This window comes from Sceloporus occidentalis, unplaced genomic scaffold (assembly GCF_023333645.1).
Source record: "Sceloporus occidentalis isolate IW3139 unplaced genomic scaffold, rSceOcc1.0.p SCAF_1, whole genome shotgun sequence".
NCBI classification, from domain to species: Eukaryota; Metazoa; Chordata; class Lepidosauria; order Squamata; family Phrynosomatidae; genus Sceloporus; species Sceloporus occidentalis.
The window spans coordinates 119,711,727-119,737,504 of NW_028316981.1; the positions used below are offsets into that span (position 1 = coordinate 119,711,727).

General features: G+C 39.9%; 1 protein-coding gene across 4 annotated transcripts in view; it reads right to left on the bottom strand.

Moving 5' to 3' along the window:
- BRD4 (bromodomain containing 4) overlaps window positions 1–25,778 on the bottom strand; it is a 117,867-nt gene that overhangs the window by 25,536 nt on the left and 66,553 nt on the right. For all 4 annotated transcript variants that reach the window (XM_089533495.1, XM_089533486.1, XM_089533467.1 and 1 more), the window contains 6 exons: window positions 24,071–24,433; window positions 18,436–18,564; window positions 17,434–17,643; window positions 16,316–16,515; window positions 9,512–9,813; window positions 8,448–8,558 (listed from right to left, as the gene is read on the bottom strand). In XM_089533495.1, the coding sequence (XP_089389621.1) occupies window positions 8,448–8,558; window positions 9,512–9,813; window positions 16,316–16,515; window positions 17,434–17,643; window positions 18,436–18,564; window positions 24,071–24,433 (1,315 nt within the window). The remainder of the gene's footprint in view (window positions 1–8,447; window positions 8,559–9,511; window positions 9,814–16,315; window positions 16,516–17,433; window positions 17,644–18,435; window positions 18,565–24,070; window positions 24,434–25,778) is intronic.

The following is a 25,778-nucleotide window of genomic DNA, read 5'->3' on the forward strand; positions in this document are numbered from 1 at the left end:
ATCATCAGAAGGGAGGGAGGAGGATGAGGAAGAGGAGGAAAGAGCTGAAAAAAAGGGGAATCTGGATGCAAAGGGGTGACTTTTGGGCTGCAGAGGACTGTCAGAGAGAGGTGGGGGTGGAGAAAGTGATGAAGGAGGAGGAAGAGGAGGAGGAGGAAGGAGCTGGGAGAAAGAGTCAATGGGCATCCCCAAGGAAGGAGAGGGTCTGAAGGAAGGAGGAGGAGGATTTCCAGGGGGAATTGGGTTGCGGGGCTATGCTGAGGCATGTAGGGAAATCCAGCAGCAGCAGAAGCAGCCTCTTCTATTTCTGATAATTTCCGTTTGATGTGTATTTTTAAAAAATTATTTTTGGCAAAAAATGTGCATGTTCTTAGCAATAGATATACAGATAGACAGACAGACAGATAGATAGTGAGCAGGAGCAAGGGTCATTTCAGGGCAGGTGGCGGGGGCAGAGCAAGACAAGCCTCTTCTATCCATCAGGGACCTTTTCCCTTTGATGTGTATTTTTTAAAAATTATTCTTGGCAAAAAATGTGCATGTTCTTGGCAATAGATATACATATAGATATATAGATAGTGAGCAGAAGCAAGGGTCATTTCAGGGCAGGTGGGGGGGGGCAGAGCAAGACAAGCCTCTCCTATCCATCAGGGACCTTTTCCCTTTGATGTGTATTTTTTAAAATTATTTTTGGCAAAAAAATGTGCATGTTCTTGGCAATAGATATACATATACATATATAGATATATAGATAGACAGTGAGCAGGAGCAAGGGTCATTTCAGGGCAGGTGGGGGGGGGGGCAGAGCAAGACAAGCCTCTCCTATCCATCAGGGACCTTTTCCCTTTGATGTGTATTCTTTTAAAATTATTTTTCTCTGTCTATTCTATGCGCATAGTCTTTCCTTTGGAATGACTGCTGTATTGCGAATGAATGTTACCAATCGAATGTTGCAACTTGGCAAATTGATACAGCTTTTGCTAGGGCAGGCTATTATTTCCTTTGGAATGACTGCTGGATGAATGTTACCAACTGAATGTAATGCTTCTCTTTCCAATTATGTAAATTGACAAATTGATACAGCTTTTGCTAGGAATTCAGGAGTAGCCTAGAGAGAGAGAGAGAAAAAAAATTGCATCCTTTTCTGGCATTCCGAGGTGAGGAATTAATATTATTGATATTATTATTATGATTACCTGTGTATGAGGCATTCTGGGTGGCAAGGAATGGGGGATACTGGATGCATTAACTTGCATTTGGGGGTTGAAAATGGGGCCAAGGGGAGATCATAACCTGCACACACAAAGAGGTTTATTTGACAAAAGGTGCGCACTTTGGGGCATCTTGTGCATGGCTCTTTAAAAAAAAGGAGGGGGGGAGGACACTTCCAATGCCCCTGCAAACGTCACCTATGACGACTGCTTGATTGACAGCAGGCGCCCTCAAGTTAAACCTGATAAGGCATTCGGGTTAAAATGCCCCTCAGTCGTAGTGGGCACTCGCTCACAGAGAGATTCGGGGGAGGGGCATCCGGATCTACCCAGTTCCACCCACGTTAACTGGACCAGTGGGAATGGGGCCTGAGAATGTCAAAACCTCCAAATGTGGAGGGCCGACTGTACATGGTGAATACATCAAACATATTTTGGCCATATCATGAGAAGATACTTTGGCCATATCATCACTCCCTAGAAAATATAATAATGCCTGTTAAGGTAGAAGGAAAAGAAAAAGACCATATTCCAGATGGATAGACTCAATCGAGGAGGCCACAGCCGTAAGTCAGCAGGTCCTGAGCAAAGTAGTTGATGATAGGGTGACTTAGAGGTTTTTCATTCATGGGGTTACCATAAGTTGAAGTCAACTTGATGGCAGTTAACAAGACAACCCTCATTACTCTTTGTAAAAATGAGGATTGAAAAAATGATCTAGAATTATTATTGATAAATTTGTTGTTTTGGCTAAGTTTGAAATCTTTTTACTTTTTTAATCAAAGCTTCAATGAGAAAAATTCCAAATAAATCCAGTTGTACGGTATATTGAATATTACCAAACCATCAACTTACTTATTTATCTGTATAAATGATGGCTGGTTGACCGATCTAAATTAAACTTTTTATCTGTAAAAGCAAATAACCTTTAAAAATAAAATGCTTGTACTTAAGCTGTCCTGGAGACACTGGGAAATAACAAGATTCCAAGGAAGGAATATACACAAAAGGGAATGAAATAACTGTAGGCATAAGTCAGACTTTGTTTCTCTGGTTCTATTTATCATACTACCTAGGCCAAGGAGGTGGAGGTCTTTTAACAGCATGCTACAGAATGTTTCCTCAGCTCTATAGCACATTCAAGAAACAAATCTCCAGTTGCATTCTCATCTCTTTCATATGCTATCTTCTTGGAATGCCCAGACTTTACCATTTAACCTTCTAACTGAAGGAAGTAATCCAAATTCAGAAATCAAACTATTTAAATATATATGCAGGATACAGGCCTAAATACCATAAAGGCACCAGGTCCTATCTGATCTTGGAAGCTAAGCAGGGTCATTCCTGGTTAGTACTTGGACAGAACACACAATGACAGAGTCAATGAATACTAGATGCTATGCCTATATTTCAGAGGAAGAAACTGGCAAAACCATCATCAAGTTGCTTAAGAAACTGGCAAAACTATTATCAAGTTGCTTAAGAAAATCCTTTCAGATTCATGGGGTCACCATAAGTTATAGGCAACTTGAAGGCACATACATGCAGGATACACTTTCAGATTTAAGAGCAGAGGGAAGCAGATTAACACCATATTCCTCTCCATTTCCAGGTGCACTGTTGGCATTTTCAGTTACATTATGATGTCTCAAGTATGTAGAGAGACATGAACAGATAGTATCTGTAAATCATTAATACAGTTGCCTCTTGGAACTCGTAGATGATCCATTCCAGATCCCCCCCCCCAGTTCCAAAACTCGCACATATTCAAGCCCCATAGGCTTGAATGGGTGGTCGCCCCTAGGCAGATTTTCAAGTCCACGAAAACTTAAACCACAGAAATGAATAACACTTTCTAATTCAGATGCTACTCCTGAAATGCTTGGCCTTGCACTACACTATTTTAATGTGAATTAATACTAATTTGTTACAGTTTTATAAAGAGTACTCTGAAAAGAGGGTAAGGGAGTTTGACCATATTTAGAACTACCATGAAAATGGGCAAAGTTAAAAATAGTACAGCAGAAAGGGTGCAGCAAAACACACTAGAGACATCTGTGATCTTTTATCACAGACAATTGTCTTATTTCAAGTTATAGCTCTGTTGTATGACACGTATCTCCATGTCTGGTAATCACTGGTGGTGGTGAGTGCCTTCTAGTCATGTCTGACTTATGGCAACCCTAAGACAAACCTATCATAGGCTTTTCTTGGCAAGAATAGTTCAGAGGAGGTTTGCCATTGCCTTCCCCTGAGACTGAGAGCATATGACCTGGTCAAAGGCACCCAGTGGGTTTCATGGCTAAGCTGAGAATTGAACAACCCTGGTCTCCAGAGTCACAGTCCAATACTCAAGCCATTATGCCATGCTGGCTTTCATTAGTAATCACTAACCTTACTGAAGATGCCAGCCACAGATGCTGGCGAAACATCAGGAATAAACTCTTCTAGAACATGGCCACATAGCCCAAAAAACCCACAAAAAACTACTAACCTTTCTGTTTTGCATCTATGCACACCTTTCCTTCATGGAATCTTATTTGGTCACCTAATCAGGGCATTGTGGTGACCATGTGTTCTTGAAGGCTATGCCAGCAGAACATAAACTCTTACAAATTCTATGAGACTGGCAAGGCCTTCAGTATAGCCTCCAATGTTGGATCACAAGTCTGCTGTCCAATGACATGCCTAGAGAGTGGCCAGTAGCAGATGAACTAACCGCAACAACTATGTAATGGTGGAGACTACATCAATAAAACCACAGAGCTTTCAGCTATTTGCAGCATGCATCAGATTTTTAAAAGGTTACTTTGAAGTTATTGGAAACAGAGAACATAATAAAACAGCTATTAAAAACATATTAAAACCTAGACATATGCACAGTTTGAGCCAGCAGTTAAAAATGGCAGATCAATTAATAAAAAGTTGATAAATACCTTAAAATGCCATTAAGATCTCAGGAAATCAGAACCGCTTCAGTGATAACAGGCATGATACCAAGCAAACCTGTCTTGGGACGTAACACCTTAAGTTGGACACCACTAAAAAAGGCCTCCTTTACTGCCTATTTTGGCCACAATATAGAACCATTTGCACATGTTAATGTTTTTGAAATGTTGTCTTCAACTATTAAGTTTCCCTCCGTTTAAAAATCAGTGTTGGGATTTTGCAATGAAGTTTTCAAAACAAAACTTGGGAGGCTCCCAGATGTACAGCAAGGACAGATTCCCTTTGAAATGAAAGGCTCTCTCCAAGCTGCTTCTTAAAATATAGCAAACTTTAGGCAGAGTTTCTGAGCTTTCTTAGGCGCGTTACAGACGGGCCCAAGAGGCGCCGTCGTCACGCTGCGATTACGGGTGAGGGGCGGCGCTTCTGGATGCGCCTTGCCCCTCGCGTGTAATCGATATGTCAAAATGGCGGCGCCCTATACAGATGGGTGCTGCCATCTTGACGTAGTGGACGCTCTGCGTCCGCACGTCTCAACCCAGAAGAGACACCGCAAATGCACCCCTTGCGCTTTGCGGTGCCTCTTCCGGGGCCTCAGAAGGAGTGCGATTTCCACGCTCCTTCTCGGCAGCATCTGGGAGCCACGCCGTTTAAAGGCTGCGGCTCCCGGATGGTGCAAGCGGCGGCGGCAGCAGACCACCGCAATGCGGTGGTCTGTAATAAGGCTTAGACAACAGGAAAGAGAAGATTAAAAAACAAAAACAAATAAATGATGAATACTCCACTCTGAATAGTATCCTTTATAGATACTATGCCCATTAGTGAGCTGGGTATAAAAGGATAAAAACTAAAGTGAATATTATTAAGAAATCAAGCTTTGCAATTCAGTAGCTTACTTAAGAGCTTCTAGTAAGAATGGTAAGAATCCTAGCATTAAATTCAACTGGACAGGAATAAGCCTGTACAGATAAAACCAGAAAACCTAAAATGACCATTCTATTTTTTAGTAGTCAGGAACTTTAGTGCAGGACTATTCACAAACTAGAGAATATCTGTGCCCTCTTAATATAATTAAGGACATTTAAAACGATTGGCCTATGTTTTAAAAGCAATCAAAATGTCTTTACCAAGGTCACACTGTTAAAGTACTTGGGTTGGTCACTCACTCATACTCTCTCTCTCACACACACATATACAGACAGTATATATATTATTTATATTTATGTTACAGAAAACCTACATTTACAGTTGCAATTTTAAAATAAACTGCTACTGACATTCATTGTACTCTGAGAAATGAAGAAAGAAAGAAAAGAAGGAAAGAAGTCAGGGAACAAATATGGAAGATCAAGTACATCAGAAAATAATTTGAAATCTGAAGCAAATACTTAAGACTACCTGTACAGCCAATGCCGGGATTTAAAAATTCCAGGAAAAAAGATTTGGATTGTGGGTTTTTTAAAGTCCACTCTATTAATTTCTTTCACATACAGGTAAAACTGTTCTCTCCCCCCACCAAAAAAAGGGGGGAGGGAGGCAGGGAAGGAGGGGGCTTTTTCATACAGTTATGAAGGTATTAGGATTCATGAACAGGATCCTTTTGCCATGGATCCTGTTTTTGTGATGCAAGAAGGTATCTGCTACAGTATGAGTGAGGAAAGTGAAAGCTCCATTGGTACAAGATCCCAATTATGGGTGATTTCCCTCTTGCAATATGGCACAGGATATGACACAGCTGACATATGTGACCCCACTGGAGGAGTCCCCAACCTTTTGGTTTTCAAGGGATAGTGGAACTCTGGGATTGAGGGAAGAAGGGGTGAGGAGGGAAAGAGGAAGACTGCCTCAGCAGCCTTCTATTCATGCAACCAGTGGCTACAACCGAAGATTTTTTAAAAATATCAGCTACTAAATTACAAGTGTATTATGAATTACTGATTTAATGAATACAACATAAAACTCATATAGTCTCTAGATTGCTGATTTCTATAGAATGTTACATAAATCACAACCTAGGCTAGATTACCTAGACTAAAACAGCAACTGAACAGCATCAGAATAACACTCTGCCATATTTATAAGACCTATTTATTAATTTAAAAACACCATTTGCTGCCACTAAGTATATCAAAAAGAATCAAGCAAACGCTATTGTTGAATCACAAGGAACCATAAGCTAAGTCACTTTCAACTTGAAAATATCACATATACAAATGTAAGCTGCAGTGATATTTTACCAAAGTATACTGCACAAGTCTTTTAAATTATGTGAACCCTGTAAAACAGGGGTAGTCAACCTTTTTGAGCCGGGGGCCGGGTTGCTGTCCCTCAGACAACTGGGGGGGCGAAGCCAAAAAATGAATAATTAAATAATTTTTTAAAAAAAATCAAATAAATAAATAAACCGGTTCAAATGTAGGACAAAAATTTCAAATGGAGGACACTTTTTTAAAAAAATTAAGGACATGCTAACAAATTGGCTGATTTTTTAAAAAATGTTAACATAAATGCATGTTTCAGAGGCTTCTATAGACAATTGCCCCCCTTGCCCGCCTCCTCCTGATAGGCCAAAGGCCCCACGCCCTCACGTGAGAGGCCAAAGGCTCCGGCGGCAATCGGCGGCAGGACCGGGCTGGGGCCAGTCCCAAGGCCTTGCCGGGCCGCATCCGGCCCGCGAGCCGCAGGTTGCCTACCCCTGCTGTAAAATGTCTCAAAATTGGGAAGAAATAATAAAAATCCAGTATCTCTCAAGGTACAATAACATCCAAAATCCACAAAACAATGATATCCTTATTGGACCAACTAAAACAAAACAAAACAAAAGGAGCTCTACTGGCTTCTTCATCAAGCAAAGGTGTTAACAATTATACAGAAGAGAAAAAAATAAAGATGTTAGTCATAGGCTTGCATTCACACATGCCAACCTTCCCTGCTTTTGGCCCTGTGGTTACTGGGAGATTCTTAAAAGTCTAGGAAATCCACACGGCCAGGAGGAGGAATGGCCTGCCTACAAGAATATCCCTCCATACCATTTGAACTGAGGACAGCCACCAAAACGTTTTAACAAAATGCAGGTCTATGACAAAACATAATTTTTCCCCATTCTCCTGTAGGATTTTTAACATCTAATATTGTTTTATAATTTTGTATTTGATTATGGAGCTTATTGCACAGCTTTAAGCGAATTACTGCTTCCAAATTGAATGCTAATTCAGTCTGCATCCGAATACTATTGCATAAATTTTTGCCGCTGATGCCACCAGACGGATACAGATTGGGGAACCTTCCAGCTAGAATCCGAGTTCTGCCAGCCGATTTGCAAAGCCAGCTTTGCAATTCATCTGCCTGGCAGCGGTGGCAAAAATCCATGTGATAGTATCTGGATGCAGCCTGAATTAGAATTCAATTCGGGAGCAGTAAGTCGCTTTTTAAAGCTGTGAGATAAGCTCCTATATGCATTAGTTGTTTTTACAGTTTGCATTTTAACTGTGTAACTTGCTTAATCTGAATAGTTTATATCTGATGACTTTTAGATTGTATGCCATTGGCAGGTTATATGCTGTTTTAATGATGCCTGTAAAGTGCCATGCAAATTTATGATGCTATATAAATAAACATAAATCATCATAATCACCCTTTGCCTGATGAAGAAGCCAGTGGAGCTTCAAAAGCTTGCAACATGTATAATGTGCATTTTAGTTGGCCCCATAGAGGTATCACTGTTTTGCAGATTTAGGATATTAGGGTACTTTTCTATATGGCCAACATTGCTACCCCAAGATATGTTTTCTCAATATCTCTCAATGTTAATGTAAAATAACAGATGTTTTGAGAACATTTCTGTTCTAAGTGCAACCTATTTTTTCAAGAAACTCTCACTGCTTTTTTCTAATACACAAACGTTATTACTATTTACTGGCAAACCAGCTATGTGTTTCCAGATTAAAAAGTGCTTCTTCATATCAGTGTAGTAAGAAGTTACTTTAGAAAACAACCTCTCTCTTAAGTGAATCTAAACCATTAGAATGATAAAATACCTGAGCACAAAGGAAGGAGTAGCTCCACCATGCTTAATATATTTAATGCATCTGAACCATCAGATGCAAAACTCCCATTATACTGCTGGGTCCCAAATGGCCTAGCTCCATATACAGAAATCATATATACTGCTTTAATACTAATACAAAAATAAAAATAAAAAAAATAAAAAGACGAAGCCAATACTAAAAACATATTTATTTATACAGGAAACAGGTATAGGACTGAGTCTTTAAATAATCTGCATCTAACCTGTTTCTGAATCTTCACTGTCGGAGGAGCTGGACTCACTGGTGCTCTCAGACTCTGAGGAGGAGAACCCCTTCATTTTAGAGGAACCAGCAATTACATCCACTTTCTCTGCTGCAACAAGATAATAGCACAGTATTGTCATTGGATAAGAATATAATCCAGAACCCATTGTTGTGCTATGCACTACTCCCATTTAACACTATGGTAAACTATTTTCTCCCACATGGAAGATTTCTACATATTGATGCACTTGAACTTTTAGAAGGCAAAGCAAATGTGCTGCCCTGCTCTTATTCCCCCCCCCCCCCCCGACTTCAACAAAGCCATGTAGAAGAGAGATGGTCTTCTTATATCATCCTTTAAGAAATAATGCAAGATGAAAGGGAATGTATCATTACCAAGCAGCCAAACCTGTATTTCTCAAATAGTTTAGCAATTATGTGTCCTGTCATGGCAGCCACTGCCATGAAGTCTTTGCATTTGTTTCTCTTCCTCTCTTTATAAAAGTTTTATTCATCTTCTGACTGATGTTTATAAGTAGTAAATTATTACTATATAAATCCTTAATATTCCAAAAAATTTAGAATATAAAGTAATAAAATTAATTGTTTTACAAGATATCATGATAAACAGTTTTAGAGCTCTTCTTACACCTGAAGAAGTTTGTGCATCTACTTGGGATGGATTTCACAATAAAAAGGAAATGCGTCAATTTTACAAAGCCATTAAAATAGACTAATAACAGGATATAAGACTGTAAAAGTATAACAGTAATGTGGCATGCTTTTATAGTTGTTTGAAGAAAATACTTGTAGTGTTGTTTTAAGTATGATCCAATAGCCAGTAGCAGGGATCATCAGGATGAAGTCCAGTGAGAACATCTAACACTTCTGGTCCTTTGTTATTAATCTAGTCCATCATTTGCTGGAAGTCCAGATGAGGGACTCTTTTCTCTTGCATGAGCTTATAGTTCCTGAACACTAATACATTTCCCCATCTCTACACAGAGTAACTTAGTAAACATCGCTGAAATGTCAAGCAACTGCTCTGAGCTTGAACGGTACCTTGAGGTTTCCTCTTTTTCCGTAAACAAGATGTTACGTATCTCTCCAGCTCCCGCAACGTGGATGCCTTTAATGTCTCAAAGTCAATTTCAATTTCATCAGGATTGGAGTTTTTGAGTGAGGGTTCTCTTGACTGGATGATATGGACAACCCGGCCTAGCTTTTCACCAGGCAATTTGTTAATGTCCAGGCTCAACTGTCTTTTTTCCTCATAAGACATTGGCTTACATTTCTCCTCCTCCTCCGACTCATAAACAGGAGGTGGCTTGGTGTTCTTCACAGTCACAGGCTCCTTCTTACCACTTTAAAGAACAATTACAATGCATTACTGTTAAGCAACACAATAATTCTAAGAATTCTAAGATTTTAAACAGGTAACACTTTTTATGAATTTTCATGAATTACATTTTAAAGTTTGTTACCACCATCTACTGAGTTCTGCAATTTGACATATAATAATGTATAATAATTTGAGCATTCGGGAAATCTAGAATTCAAATCTTACCTCAGTCACAAGCATACTAGTTGGCCTTAAATAAACCATCATTTCACAATCTGAAATGGTGAAAAACCAGAATTGTTTGCTATCACTGTGAAAGAGAACAGACAGGGTTCCCCATGACATTCTTGCAAACAAGCTAGTGAAATGTGGGCTAGACAACCTAACTTTTACATGGATTTGTAATTGGTTGACTGGCAGAACCCAAAGAGTGCTCAACAATAGATTCTTTTCATCCTGGAGAGAAGTGACCAGCGGGGTGCCACAGGGTTCTGTCCTGGGCCCAGTGCTATTCAACATCTTTATCAATGACAGAATTGGGGGTATACTTATCAAATTTGCAGATGACACCAAATTAGGAGGATTAGCTAATACCCCAGAGGACAGGATCAAAATTCAAAATGACCTTAATAGATTAGAAAGCTGGGCCAAAGCTAACAAAATGAATTTCAACATGGAGAAATGTAAGGTACTGCACTTAGGGCGGAAAAATGAAATGCACAGATATAGGATGGGTGACACCTGAACGAGACTACGTGTGAAAGGGATCTGGGAGTTCAAATAGACCACAAACTGAACATGAGTCAACAGTGTGATGCAGCAGCTAACAAGGCCAATGCGATTTTAGGCTGCATCAATAGAAGTATAGTGTCTAGGTCAAGGGAAGTAATAGTGCCACTCTATTCTGCTTTGGTCAGGCCCCATCTGGAATATTGTGTCCAGTTCTGGGCACCACAATTTAAAAAGGATGTTGAGAAACTGGAGCGTGTCCAAATGAGGGCAACTAAAATGGTGAAGGGTCTAGAAACCATGTCCTATGAGGAACGACTTAGGGAGCTGGGGATGTTTAGCCTGGAGGAGAGAAGGTTAAGCGGTGATATGATAGCCCTGTTTAAATATCTGAAGGAATGTCATATTGAGCAGGGAGCTAACTTGTTTTCTGCTGCCTCAGAGACTAGGGCCCGAAGCAATGGATACAAGCTACAGGAAAAGAGATTCCACCTCAACATTAGGAGGAACTTCCTGACAGTAAGGGCTGTTCGACAGTGGAACAAACTCCCTCAGAATGTAGTGGAGTCTCCCTCCTTGGAGGTCTTCAAACAGAGGCTGGATGGCCATATGTCGGGGATGCTTTGATTTAGATTTTCTGCATGGCAGGGGGTTGGACTGTATGGCCCTTGCGGTCTCTTCCAAATTTATGATTCTATGCTAAATAAATATAGTATACTAAATAGCCTATGATAAACTGTTTCTAGGCTTAAGGGTCTCCCAAGATGCCCTACACATCTGCAGAAATTCATTCTATGTTTGTATTTCCCTTACTTCACTATAAGGAATAATATAAAGCATAACTAGGTATTATTAATACATAAAAATAAGGAGACAGGTATGCAACAAAGTATAATGCCTCTTGATATCTGTACAGCCAAACATATCTATCTTATCAGCTGTTTTCTGAGGAGGCTTCCAATCAGAAAATTCATTTTTAATATATCTCTCCAAAAACTTACATATCATTTCACACCTACAAAATGAAGGAACTCTGTAGGGGGTATAACTTAAAAACATTATGACACCATGGTAATTCTTGTTTAAAGAGAGCTTCTCAGATTAACAATAACTGGATTTTTAATTACTAGATCTTAACATATAAGACAAGGCTAATAAATAAACCAGAGTGTATGCATTCCTCTGAAATTATGACTCTCAATCTAAAATTATGACTCTCAATCTATAACCTTTTCAAAAAATTCCTGCCTATGCTTGTCACATATATATATATATATATATATATATATATATATATATATATATATATCAATGATGTTGAACCTTTCAGAGGCCCAGTGCCCAAACTGCAACCCAAAACCCACTTATTTATTGCAAAGTGCCCTGTTCCTCTGGCTTTCAGTAACAGACTCTGGCAAACTCTGTGCTGGGGCGCCCACAGAGAGGGCTCTGAGTGTCACCTCTGGCACGTGTGCCATAGGTTCGCCATCACTGATATATATATATATTGTATATACTCAACTATAAATCGACTTCATGTATAAATCAAGGTCAGGTTTTGGGGCCAAAATTATGGATTTTGCCATGATCCATGGATAAATTGAAAGTAAAACTTGGAGGTTCCATCACAGTGTGTGTGTGTGTGTGCGCGCGTGCGTGCGGCAAGAGAGACTCTAATTGAGGCTGTTGTTTCAACTTTCACAGCAGGGAGGAAGAGGGTCTCTGTTTGTTTAAAAGCAATTAATCATTCAGGATTCTTTTTGCTTGGCGCAAGAGAAAAAGAAACTCTTGTCCCACTGCATGGGGAAATCTGAAAGAGCTCCTATCACATTACCATACTGACCTGTAAATAAGTCGACCTGGGATTTGAGGTTAATTTTGGGGCATACATTTTTAGAGAGAGAGTGTGTGTGTGTTATGTAAGCAAATTAAGATTCCTGACACCCAGCATCTTTTGCATAATTTATGACTTCTTTCTTTGGGGTTGTTGTTGTTATTATTATTACGTTCAAGTTCATCTTAGGGAGTTAAATAAAGACATGGTCCTTCTCTTTATCTTGTACATCTGGGCACCCCTGACGTCAGTACTTCTCTGAAACGTTGTAGGACAAATTTAATTAAATCAGTATCTATTTCGGGGAGACTAAGCTGTTCACACCTGATACCAAGATAAATCTGACAAGCTAACATTTTACTTCAGACTATGGAAATTAGGCTACCACAGATTTTAAGAGAGTAAACACAAGCCAATGAGTAATATGCAAGGCAGGGAGTATGTACAAGTAGCAGTGGTTTTGACATTTGTAAACAGCATTCTTTTTGTACTATACCACATTCAAAAAAGACTAAAATTTTGGGAAGCTTACTTCTAATACAGATTGAGTCTCTGTTATCTGAAATACTTGGGACCAGCAGTGTTTGGGGATTTTAGAATACCTATATTTGCATATATGTACATAATGAGATATCTTAGAGATGGGATCGAAGTCTAAACACAAAATTCATTTATGTTTCCTATATACTTCATGCACATCACCTGACAGCAATTTTAGGCAACATTTTAAAATAATTTTGTGCATGAAACAAAGTTTGTATACAATGAAGCATCAGAAAGACCATCCTGTTCAGAGAAGCGTTCCCAGGCATCGCATAATTGTTGCTTGCTATTTGATGTTCTTTTGATGCTTGTTTTATCGAACCATTTCCTGTATTGCTATGTACTTTATATGTATTAGCCTACTAGCCCCATCACCTTTCCCTTCTCCTTTTATGTCATGTCTTTTTAGATTGTAAGCCTGAGGGCAGGGGACCGTCTAATTAAAAAGATTGTATGTACAGAGCTGTGTAAATTTACAGTGCTTTATAAATAAAGGTTAATAATAATAATAATAATAATAATAATAATAATAGAAAGCAAAGGCATTACTATCTCAGCCATCCATGAAGGGAAAAAATAGCTTTGGTTTATGAAACATTTTGGATTTTGGAATTCTGGATAAGGAAGACTAAACCTGTATATTAATATAAACCAGTATTTTTCAACTGTATTTTTTCTTTTCCTAGCCCAAACAACATTACTCTACTGAGGACAAAAACCAAGTCACTTATCCTGAGTAACCTTCCATGCAGTTGTACACATACACAAATCTAACACCATTGTTTATGAGAAAGAAATGCTTGTTGAGAAATACAACTGTTGAATCATACCACTGTGTAAACAAGGAAACAGGTATGGTTTACTTCCTCCTGGAAAGCAGTTATTGAGAAGGGGAGGAGTCTAAGCCCTATAAGAATGTTCAGTCTTGCAAAACGAAGAGAGGGAGACAGACAACAGAAATGGGTTTTTGTCTGTTGCTAGGGCTACTATCAAGTTCTGTTTGGTAACTGTTTATATGGTTTTACAGCTGTGGAAGGAGAATAAACTAATATAATCAGTGGCTGATTTATTTTTGAAGCAGACCCACCCACCACAAGGGCAAGCACCTTCCATATCTGTTCCTTCACCACTGTCTCATAAAGGACCAATAATATATGACTGCTACCAGCAGGCATCCTAAATCCTAAAAAACATGTCCTATAAAGCAAAGTGGAAGCTGCAATGAGAGAAACTGATAAAAATAAATCACCAGGAACAGACAATATTCCAACTGAACTGCTACAATGCACACAGACAGAAGCAACTCTAGTGCTAACTAATATATGTCAACAAACATAGAAAACAAAACAGAGGCCAACAGACTGGAAACAATCAATATATACCCCCCCAGACATAAAAGAGTGCAGCAAAATTATGCTCAAAATGCTGCAGCACTTACTCCAATCATACATGGAGAGAGAAATCCCAGAGGTCAAAGTGGTATTCAGGAAAAGAAGAGGCACTAGAACCATACTGCAAACATACAGTGGCTAATGGAGCATACAAAGAAATTCTAGGAAAAAATTACCATGTGCTTTACAGACTACAACAAATAGCAATAGAAATAGCAAGTATCTTTCTAAATTAATTGCCCCCAACAATCCGGGTACTCATTTTAGCGACTTCGGGAGGATGCAAGCTTGAGTCAAGTTTGAGCCCTTTTGCTGGTATTGAACTCACAATCTTATGGTGTGTGAGTGAGTGGCTGCAGTTCAGGCATTTAACCACTGCGCCACGAAGGCATTTGATTGTATAGAATAGATCATGAAAAGCTATGGTTTGTTTTAAAGGTTATGGGAGTGCCACTACATCTGATAGTCTTGATGAGAAATCTGTACTCAGGACAAGAGGCTACAGTTAGAACAGAATTCAGAGAAACATATTTGTTCCTAGTTGCCAAAGCGGTCAGGCATGGCTGCATTCTATCACCCTATTTGTTCAACTTGTATGCAGAAAACATCATAAGAATAGCAGGTTTAGAGTCTGATGGAGGAGGAATGAAGATAGGAAGAAGGAACATTAACAATCTTAGATATGTGGACAACACCATACTACTAGCAGAAAACATTACAGACTTGGAACAATTACTAAAGAAGGTCAAAGATGAAAGGGCAAAGGCAGGCTTAATGCTAAATATAAAGGAAAAAATGAATACAGATGAAATACATAAATTCAGCCTAGATAATGAAGAAATTGAAATAGTGCAAGAGTTCTCATACCTAGCGTCAAACACTGATCAGAATCATGACTGCGGCCAAGAAATAAGAAGATTAGAGATGGAAAGGGCAACAATGAAAGAACTATATAAGATTCCTAAAGAATAAAGACATACAACTGAACACTAAAGTCAGAATCATCCAAGCCATAGTATTCCCCATCACCATGTAAGAGTTGGATAGAGAAAAAAGCAAATAGGAAAAAACAAGATCAACTAATTTGAGATGTGGTGCTGGAGAAGTGTGTTTAAGATACTGTGGATAGCCAAAAAGATGAACTAATGGGTCCCTGAATAGATCAAGCTAGTAAACCTCCCTGGAAACTAAGATGATCAAACCGATGCTGTTGTACTTCGGCCACATTATGAGAAGACTTATTTGAAAAGACATTAATGCTTGGAAAGGTGGAGAGCATAGAAAGAGAGGAAGACCACACACAAGATGGCTAGACTCAATTAGGAAGGCCACAGGCATGAATCTGCAGGACTTCAGCAGAGCAGTGGAGGACAGGGGGCATTAGAGATGCCTTATCCACAGTATCGCCATGAATCAGGCTCGACTCAAAGGCAGTTAACAACTGCTTTGGGGTGTCATCCTGTTATTTGTTTCATTAATTCGTATTGTAATTTTAGAGAGTGGGTGAGCCACTAAGGTAATTTTCACCCTCAGTTGTCAAAATGGCCATGTAGAAAGAGGACAGATTGAATAAAAGATTGACCATAGTAGGACAAACAAAATGAATTCTTAGAAAACAAATGTCCAACATAAACAGTATGTTCAAGGCCACAGAGACACTGAAAAACAAAACAAAACAAAAAAGAGAAGTGGATGGAAGTCCATTTCTGGGTTGGAAAATAATGCACAGAAGGCTATGGTCCATTCAGAAGGAAGACTGCCTCTCTCCCTGCTTGCTTCCAGGAGAGGCAATTTCACCACTTATTTTGCTAGGAAAAGGACTTTCAGAGGAGTTGGCGAGAACCACATGTTGCGCTGGGGTAAACTTTGCTAACCCCTCTTTTAGATAGCTGAAGTAAAGGATGATGTGCTACATTGTTGACAGCACACTTATTCCCCAGTCCACACAAACCAAACAAATATGATCAACTGGAAAACATGCATGTGTGCACACATAAACACACATAGAGATACAGAAGGTGGCTGACCTTGAGTTACTGTTGTTGCCATTATTCTTCTTGGCCTTTTTAGGTGGTGGATCCTTGGTTTTGTTTTTCTTATTCTCTTCTACTTCTTCTTTCTTTTTGTGCTTTTCTTTTTTCTTTTCTTTTTTGTCTTTCTCTTTTTTCTTTGGTTTGTTCTGTTGTGGCTGGGATAGAGCAGCCAACTGTTCATGTACTGCTTTAAGCTAAGGAGCAGAAACATGAATCAATATAATTTTGTTCTGATCACCTCTGCTCACAGTCTTGGTTTTAAACCCCCTGCCCCACTGCTTACATGATTATTCTTGCTTTGGTACACATCTAATGGCTTTTACCAAACAAGTATGTTCACATGAGGAAGCCTGTCAAGGTCACCAATACCTCACTAGCAAAGGTGTTTATAGTCTCTCTCCCCCCCCTCCCCACAATACAGGAAAAAAAATCTTTTTTCACTCTTCAGAATCTAGCACAGACTAGAAAGGCAGAAAAGGGTCCAGATTTTGCTCCACACCTTTCCAGTCAGCAACTAACACCCCTCCACTCTGAAGGTGATAGGCAGGCTGGGGATTCTTTTCTTTTCTTTTTGTGTGGAGCACCTTTTGCTTGAAGTACCTTGTCAAAATTGGGCTTTCCTGTCATTCCTACTGGCCTTTCTTTTCCAAGAGGAGGAAAAGCCATTGGGAGAACTAGGTTGTCTGCTGCTGTCTGAAGGCCCTCCTCCTCCAGGCAAAACCTGGTTGGCAACAAGTTTTTAGCTTGGCTGTTGCATGTCAGAGGATGCTGTGTGAAAGTAAACCCTATCTGACTCTCTCCAAGCAAACTAGTGACACAAAGGATAAGAAATTCATAATATATGGCTATAAATCATGTATGCTTTCTTTCCTTAATTTGGAAGAAACATGAGGAAGTTTGCTCTGTGGTGGTTTCTCTTCTTTTGTGGATTTTAATTTAAAAATTTAATTTAATTTTTGCACCACAGAGTGTACAATATAAATAATTCAATTGTGAAACAAGTTATTCAAGGGAGCTAAACAGGCCCTGACACAAAGCTGAAAGCCAAAGTTAAGTGAATAGACAAAAGAGGATATATTTCACTTCCCAAGCAGAAGACACAAATGTTTTACCTGCTCTTGGAGCTCTGCCAGCCGCTGAGCTCGTTCTTCTTCTGAATCATCTGAGGAACTGTCACTATCAGAGGAACTGTCACTGCTGCTATCACTGGATGAAGGTGGGGGCACTTTAGGTGGGGGCTGCGCCACTACTGGAGAGGAAGCTGGAATCACAGGTTCTTCAGGTTCATCTGGCATTTTAGCAAAACGCATTTCAAATACATCCTGGTGAAAAAATGCAGTATATCAGCATGTGACATTACCTCTTTTTGATACAGTCTTTACTTGTTATTTTGGGGGACATAAACCTATTATGTACACTTCGTTTGGCATTAAATTACAGATTTTGGTATATTAAAAGTACAGCTTATTCAGAAAATAGTTACAAACTGAATTTCCATTTTTTAAATTGTTTCCTTTTACAAATAGAGCCACAAGGTCCAAAATTGTAATGAATCTCTTTGGCTTTGTCAGTTTATTAAGAGCTGCCAAAAAACAACAAAAATAGAATTCATTAACTCATTAGTAAAACAAAGAAAAAATATCTTCTTTAGTCCCTCAGTGTCAAACAGACATAAAGTGCTGCAAAAAGGAAACCAAGACCAGGAACTGCAATCATCTGGTACTGTACTGTCTTACATCAAAGTCTTCCTACTACACAGTTTTAAGCAGTTGCCCAACTCCCAGCTGCTAGAAAAAAAAGCACCACCCATAGTTTCTCTAACTGCAAACTCAGAAAGCAGTCTAGAAAGATATCAAAGTCAATGAATAAAGTGCTCAGGAGAAACAATAGTGTCACATTCCCTGTCTCTTCCTCAGTAGGTTGTCACTAAGGTCATCGTCTAAAACCAGGCCTTAATTTTAAAGATAAAACCTTATCTAGACCAATCGAACTATGTTTCCCAATGTATAAAATGTTTTTAGTTTTACACTAAACATTAGTAATTTATTTTCACAATTAGTTTAAAAAAACTTTTATCAAGTATGAATTTAAAACAAAAGATAGCTTTCATTTACCTGCAATTTTCGAGCCATAGCAACTACCTCATGATCAGGAGGGTTGTACTTGTAACAATTGGAAAACATCAGCCGGACATCTGCTGCAAATTCCTGAGCATCTCTGTAATCCCGATTCTCTAGTTTGGACTGGAAACATTTAAAAAAAATAATTCTGTCATTAATAATGCAAACACAGTGAATAAAGAATCAAACCTGGTGTTCTACTGCATTTAACAATTAAACTTGGAGTAATATTGAATGAGTTTTTTTTTCTCCCTAGGATGTGGCTTTACTTTGGAGTTGTTTGCAATATGCTGCAGCCAAGTACTCTAACGGCAGGCAGCATTTCTCAATCTGGTGTCCTCCAGATGTTTTGGACTTCAGCACGTCCACATCACTGGCCATTTTTGGAGGGGCTAAGAGGAACTGCAAAACATCTAGAGGGAATCAAGCTGGAGAAAGCTAACAGGGAACATGTGGCCATTTGGTAGCTGTGGGAATGCATGTCCCACAAGCTGTAGCCATAGACAATGCTGAAGGAGGATGGAAGTTGCAGTTCATCAACATGGAGGGTCACACTCAATCTCTAGAGTTCTTGATTTTATTATAGACAATTTCCCAAGCACTTTAATATGCTTGTGGGCGTAATTCACTGTATAACACACAATAAACCCTTGACAGTACTGACATGGAATCTTGCAATTTGTAGCATGATAATAGTCCTGATGTTTTTGCACGGGGGGGGGGGGATCTCAACCTCACCTTTTGCTGAACAAAAGAGAGTTCTATGCCATAATGTATAAATGCAATGACCAGCCCTTTCCTATTCTGTTGGAGAATAGGTTAGGTCAGGTCAGACTACGACTACAAGCAAGGAGTAAAGACAACCCTGCAATAGTGAATACAAGCAGCACAAATAATACTTCCTAGAATTTAAGTAAGTAAATGCCCTTGCAGGTGTACATCTGAACTGCCATTAGGTAGTAGGGCAGAAACACTGTGCTGCTCAATGCTGGAAAGAAAATGCTATCTTTTCCCAAGAGCAAGGAAGAATATGTACAACAGGAAACACCCAGGGATAAGAAAAAGTATCAGGCCTTATATGTCCTCTCCTATAGCAGTAATCCACTGCAAAACTATATGCGCTCGGAGATATAATTGAGATATATGTACACTGTAGACTTATACTGTGTACATTATATCTCCATAGTAACAAGTAACTATTATATTGGAAAGTCAACATATATACAGTGGATCCTTGCTTACGTGGGGATCTGTTCCGGACCTCCCCCCCCCCCCCCCCCCGGTGTAAGGCTAATTCCGCGTATGCTTGAGCCTCATTCATTTGAATGGGGCTTGCGCGCGCAGGGCACCACGGGCACGCACCCCATTCATTTGAATGGGACGCGCCGCCCCTTGCGCTCCCCGCGGCTTGAGTGCGTACGCTCAAGTCCGCATATAGTGCGGGCACACTGTACTTTACATACATCATAATTCTGGGAGGGAGTGAAAAGGCAGGCCCAACTCCATCAGGGCTAGCCAGAGCAAGACGGGCCCTCTCTCCAGTCCATCTGCCATGGTCCAGGCCTCAGAGGGAAAGAAGAACCACTGGATTTGATCTCCTTCCTTCACCACCCTTCCCTTTTCCTTTTGTGTCACGTCTTTTTAGATTGTAAGCCTACTCTGAGAGCCTTTAGGGCTGAAGAGAAGGGTATAAATACCGTAAATAAATAATAATAAGCATACAATATTTATTTCTACCTTATGGATTTGAATGTATACAACTCAACCATGAAACTCACTGGGTGACCTATCAGTGTCCCTCTCAGCCAGACTTATTTCACAGGGCTGATGTGAAAATAAAGTGAGGTCGGAGAGTGTTATATATGCAACCTTAATGAAGGAAAGATGGATATAAATGTAGCTAATAATAAATACATAATAATAAATAAGCAATGCCTAGTACACATGACATGGCCTAAATATCCTGGAGGCATCAAATTCTGTCTGATCTCAAAAGCTAAGCAAGGTGAGGCCAATGAACTGCAAGGTGCTGTAGGCTGTGTTTCAGAGGAAGACAATGGCAAATTACCTCTAAGCATTCTTCCCCTGGTCACCATAGGTCAATACACATACACACGTACACTACACACAATACCCTGTAGAAATTTAACAGACACTTCCTCCTAAATACTGTATGGCCATATTAATCAAAAGAGGTTGAAGGAACAGTGCACTCTTGACCATGCTCCTTCCGAACAAGCAGCCACAGCTTTTGTATATAAAATTAATCTCTTTCTATTCATCTTTCCTTTTTTCCCTTAATAGTATCTATAATTAATATAATATTCATTTACTCAACCTCTCTCACTTTCAAAATCAAAATGATCAAGTTTTATTTCATATACTCTCCCTCTCTACATTAACATGACAAGAACATTCATTTTAATAATTAGCTTTATATGAGACAAGGATGGTATGCACAAACTAGGATGTCAATTTTGCTGCATCCCTCCCCCACAACAAATTGTAGACGAAGATAAAGCGACCAGCTAGGAACTCTGTAGCATTTAGCTTACTGTAACACAGAAGAGATAGCCAGATTTTATATTTTGCCTGTGTTCATATTACATACACAGTCCAGTCAATGGAGTGCTCCACCAGAAAAATGAGCTCACAGGGAAAAGGAAATGGCTTGTCTTCTGTCTTGCCTCACTACTGTGAGATCAGTGTCAGAAAGGGAAGATGAAGCTGGCCAAGTGACAAGCAACATCCGCAAAGTCTGCATTGCTCTGTAACTATTAAAGGTGCAAGAGCCCTACACTTTTCATCATGTAGTCACCCTACTGTGGGTAAGGTGACTATTATTTCAGTGGCTACATCTGAGAGTAAATACCAAGATAGGAATGACCATATGGTCTAGTGAATCCTTGGTCTTCACTATAGAAAAATATCCTCTTCGTATGCTTGTAGAATAGACATGAATTACAGTACAGTGTGCCCTTGTTATCCATGTGGGGGGGAGGGGAAGAGGAGGGGAGAGACTGCCCAAGTGTAGCTTCCATTTATGGCAGGACACTGGTGCCCCACTCAAGGCCTCTGACAGGATGTTCTCTTCCCTTGGGAGATGGATGATGGAGATGGATATTCCGCAAGGTAAAAGTACCACAGGAGAAAAGTGAGCAAAGCAGAGTATCCAATTTCATCCTCCTTCACATGTTCAGGTAAAAGACCACTATGGTGTTGTTTGAGACTACTTAAACCACTTTGCCCAGAAGGGACTGCCAAGTGCCTGAAAGGCCTTAATGACAGCTAGCATCTCCAGAGCATTGATGCTAGGAGTGCTCTTTTCAGATGCCCATTGTCCTCTGAATGACAGACCTGCAGAATGGTTTTCCAGAACTATTGTGAGCACCACTGAGGGTTAAGGGGGAAGGAATAGCATCCCAGCCTGAGATGTCCGTTAAGAAAGCTAGATTGTGTTCACCCACCAAGTGTAGAGGGGTATTCCTGGTAGGCACGTCTGAAGATTTGGAGGTTGAATCTGAATCCCCTTCTGAGCTTGACAATTCCAGCTGTGAAACAGTGTGGAACAAACAAGCTGGGGAGCCTGCTGGAGGGGGAAGTCTACATGGATTTGCAGTTAGCATCTTTGATGCTCTGGAGAGAGGGAGAATGGACAACCAAGACTGAAAGCAATTGAATCCGACATCTTGAAACAGACAGTATCGACTCGTGTCTCCAATGTTGATGAGGATGATGCTGTTCTGCAAGCTCACAGTAGAACTGATGATAACCATAATCACAATAAAAGTAGCAGTGTGGAGACAGTGATCTTTCCATGCAGTGATATGTGAAGCCCATCTGGTATGCATAAAATCTGGAGTATCTCTCCCTGATCCCACAGTACTTGTACCAATCTCAATGGTAACGATGAAATGACATGGAGCAGTGCCCCTCATAGTTCAGGCTAAGGATGGCAAAGTTTAGTACTGGCTGAACTAGAATATGATCCCGAAGAGAGCCTGTGGTGATATGAGGAATTCCCACGTACAGAGAGGGACTGAGGAAAAGCCTGATCCCGAGAAGGCAACTGCAAACTACATCAACCACAATCAGGTGGTGCAGGAGTTGGAAGACAAAATGACTCCAGTATCTCATCTTCCACCTCTGTGCCCACAGATAATAGCCTGCAGGGACTGCTACTATTCCCTATCCCCAGAACTGACCTCCCTCTAAGAGAGGAAGGCAGAGAGGTCCTCTCCTGTGCAATTTGACTCACCAAACCCAACTGAACCTGAGATCCAGAGGAGTGAATCTTGGCACTGGGAGAGTACTATCTGGGGTTCTTATATCCTTCACCTTTAGTATCCTCTACCTTCTTCCTTTTCATATGCTGCCTATGAGAAGGCTGTTCTGAATATTGAAATAGTCCCACATTGGTATCGAGGGATCTTCCTCAACAGTACCACATTGGGATCTACAAAATGGCCCGGAGTAGATGGTATCCAAGGATTAACTCCAAAACTGAGCAGTCCATGCCCTCTTGGGATCTCCAAGTCCTGGAAGATACACCCAACAATGATCTTTTCAGAGAAAGTTGAAAAATGAGCCTGAAGCTGTTGGGACTGACGTGCACCGGAAAATAGTTGAAGATCAATGGGATGATACCCATACTGAGACAGTATAAAGTGTCCTGTTTTCTGCAGCCTAGTTAACTGTTATTAAGACATTCTTCCAAAAGAAAGCCTTAAGTCTCAAGAAGCACACAATAGGGTCGAATGCCTGGCAAAAAACACAAACTCCAACATTGTGCCGTTTTCCCAAGCACAAAAGGCACTTACAAGTCTGTCCTCAGGATTTTTGACATTTTATGCTGTACACTTTTTGAAGGAAGCAGAGAAAGCCATAATCCCCATGTGGCCATAATGTTGCAGCAATGGCTGCTAGAAGAGGCCAAACCTTACAACCAAAACCAAAACAGTCTAAAAGAGTTGTCAGGTATAATGTAGACAAAGACTATGCCAACATACAGAGAGAGAATTGAAATTGTAAACCAAAATCCACCAACCTGTACAACAAAAAACAAAAGCACACAGAACAATTTCTAATGATGCTGCTGCTGCTGTAGTTGATGAAAAGGAACTAAGGGAATTGAACAGGAACAGTGAGGGCTGTATAAAGGATGGGAAGTGATATCTCAAAGATGCATATTACATTGCTCTAGAACAGTGGCACCTGCCCTTGGTCCTCCTTTTTTTTGGGGGGGGGGGATTTATGATCACAGATACCCCAGCCAACTAGGTCAACAGTCAGGAATTATGGAAGGTGAAGTTGATATCAATGGAGGACCAAAGGCTGGAAACCACTGATCTAGAAGCTTCTGAGAGGTGCACTGCACAGGCCAGATTACCCATTTGTGTGAGTCACAGAGACTATGAAGAAGAAACAGGTAGCTTTCAGGCCAAATTTTTGAAGAAAAATCTTTCTTCAAAATAAATAAATACTACTCTGTCCCACTGCTGTAAAATCCATGTTATGCATACTGTTGGCCAAGCAACCAAAAGTACACATACAGCCTTTGTAATCGTGTGGTCTGGAAACTTAAATAATGTATGTTCACATGTAAGCCATCATATAAAACTACACTTACTTTAATTGTGCTCAGATCCATGGGATGTTTAATGATATCACGATAATCATGAAGTCCAAGTGCTTCCACATCCACGGGCTTGTAGAAGGGCCATGCGTATGCCGCATGTTTCTTAGCGAACATCTCTTTTATGATACCACTACAATACTTTAATTGCTCTGATATTTTGTTACTGCTACTTTTCTCTACCACATGCTGCTGAGAGTCTGGAACTTCCTTTTTCAGAGGTTTAACAGGGCGGCTTTCCCTTCGTGGACCTGTCTTGGCAGGCTTGGGTTCTACAGGCAGTGATGAAGATTCATGGACTGGATCTATTGTTGTTGGGGTAGTAGTGTCTGCTTTCCTCTTCACACCTTTTTTTGTCTGAAAAAGCAAAAAAACACTGTATGTTGACTTTATTCTTTTACTGACAATACTTGTTCCTTGATACTCTTATCATTAAGCAAACTCCGCCATGCAAGAAGAGAAAACTAAATTATAATGACTGCACATATACTTATAAGCTATCAAAACTATTTACCAAACACCAATAAAATAACAAATAGAATTATGAAAACTGATGTAGTGTAGGTGCCATTAAAACAGAGATTCAAATCTGTCTCAGTCATGAATTTATCAAGTAGCCATATGGAGGCCATTATATTCTTATCCTTTCATTTCCCATAGCTGAAACTAATACCCTTTTTCTGGCACACTGGTGGTAAGGATTATCAAGTAAATGTCTCTGAAAGATACCAGATATGCTAAATCACTGCTACCACTACAGGGATGGATCCAGAAGTCTTTCAGCTTGTCTGCCATGGTTAAGATTTTCTTGTCCTAGCTTTGCTTGCTTACAATGCATTATAGAGTACTGCTGCTAAATGATGGGAGATGTAGTAGTATGCTAATTGCTAAGACTATTGCCAACATTCCTTTGTGGTTAAAGAGTAGGTGGGAAGGAAATTGAGGCTGTGCCTGGAGATCCAAGATCAGTCTCATGAGAACTGATGGTGTGAGGATAGAAGGAGGGGCATTCATGAGAAAGGGGGAAAGGAAAGTATTTTGGTTTAATAACAAATGAAAATATAGCCCACTTAAAATCTGATTTCATGTATGCTTTAACTATGCCTTGTTAATGCTGGCTCTTTAGTCCTTACAATACACATCCATGGTGAACATCTATAGCTTCTGAATAAAGCTTTGTTGTTTTTGCAACTAAAAGCCACGATTTCTGAACTCTATAGTGTTCCTGTATATGACAGAAGGGGTCCTTCAACTAGTGGAGAAAACAGGAGTCTTGAGGAAATAGCTCCTTCCACTTATGAAGGGGAGGGTTGGTGATTCTTTCTTCTAACTGCATTTTCTTTCATCTCCTTTACACATTATTTTGGAAGGTCTCTCAATTCTACAGAGCAAATCTTCAAGGTTGCAGGGAAATGTTATACAAAAATATACAAATGTTGCTATCGTCTTCTAACCAGGGACCAAAGACTGAACAAGTTTTGCTGTAAACCAGAGGTTCCCAATCTTTTTGACTGACAGAGCCCTTTTTAGAATGAATTTCTATGACTGAGCTCCTAAGAGGCCTACCCTATGTCTTACAAGTTAATGGTGTTTAGGAGCAGTGTTACTTTTCGTTTCTTATTCTTTAATTCCATTCCATTTCTGTTGCTTTTATTTTCTTGGAGTGGCTGTAGAGCACCTGGGAAGTGTACATGGAGCTCTA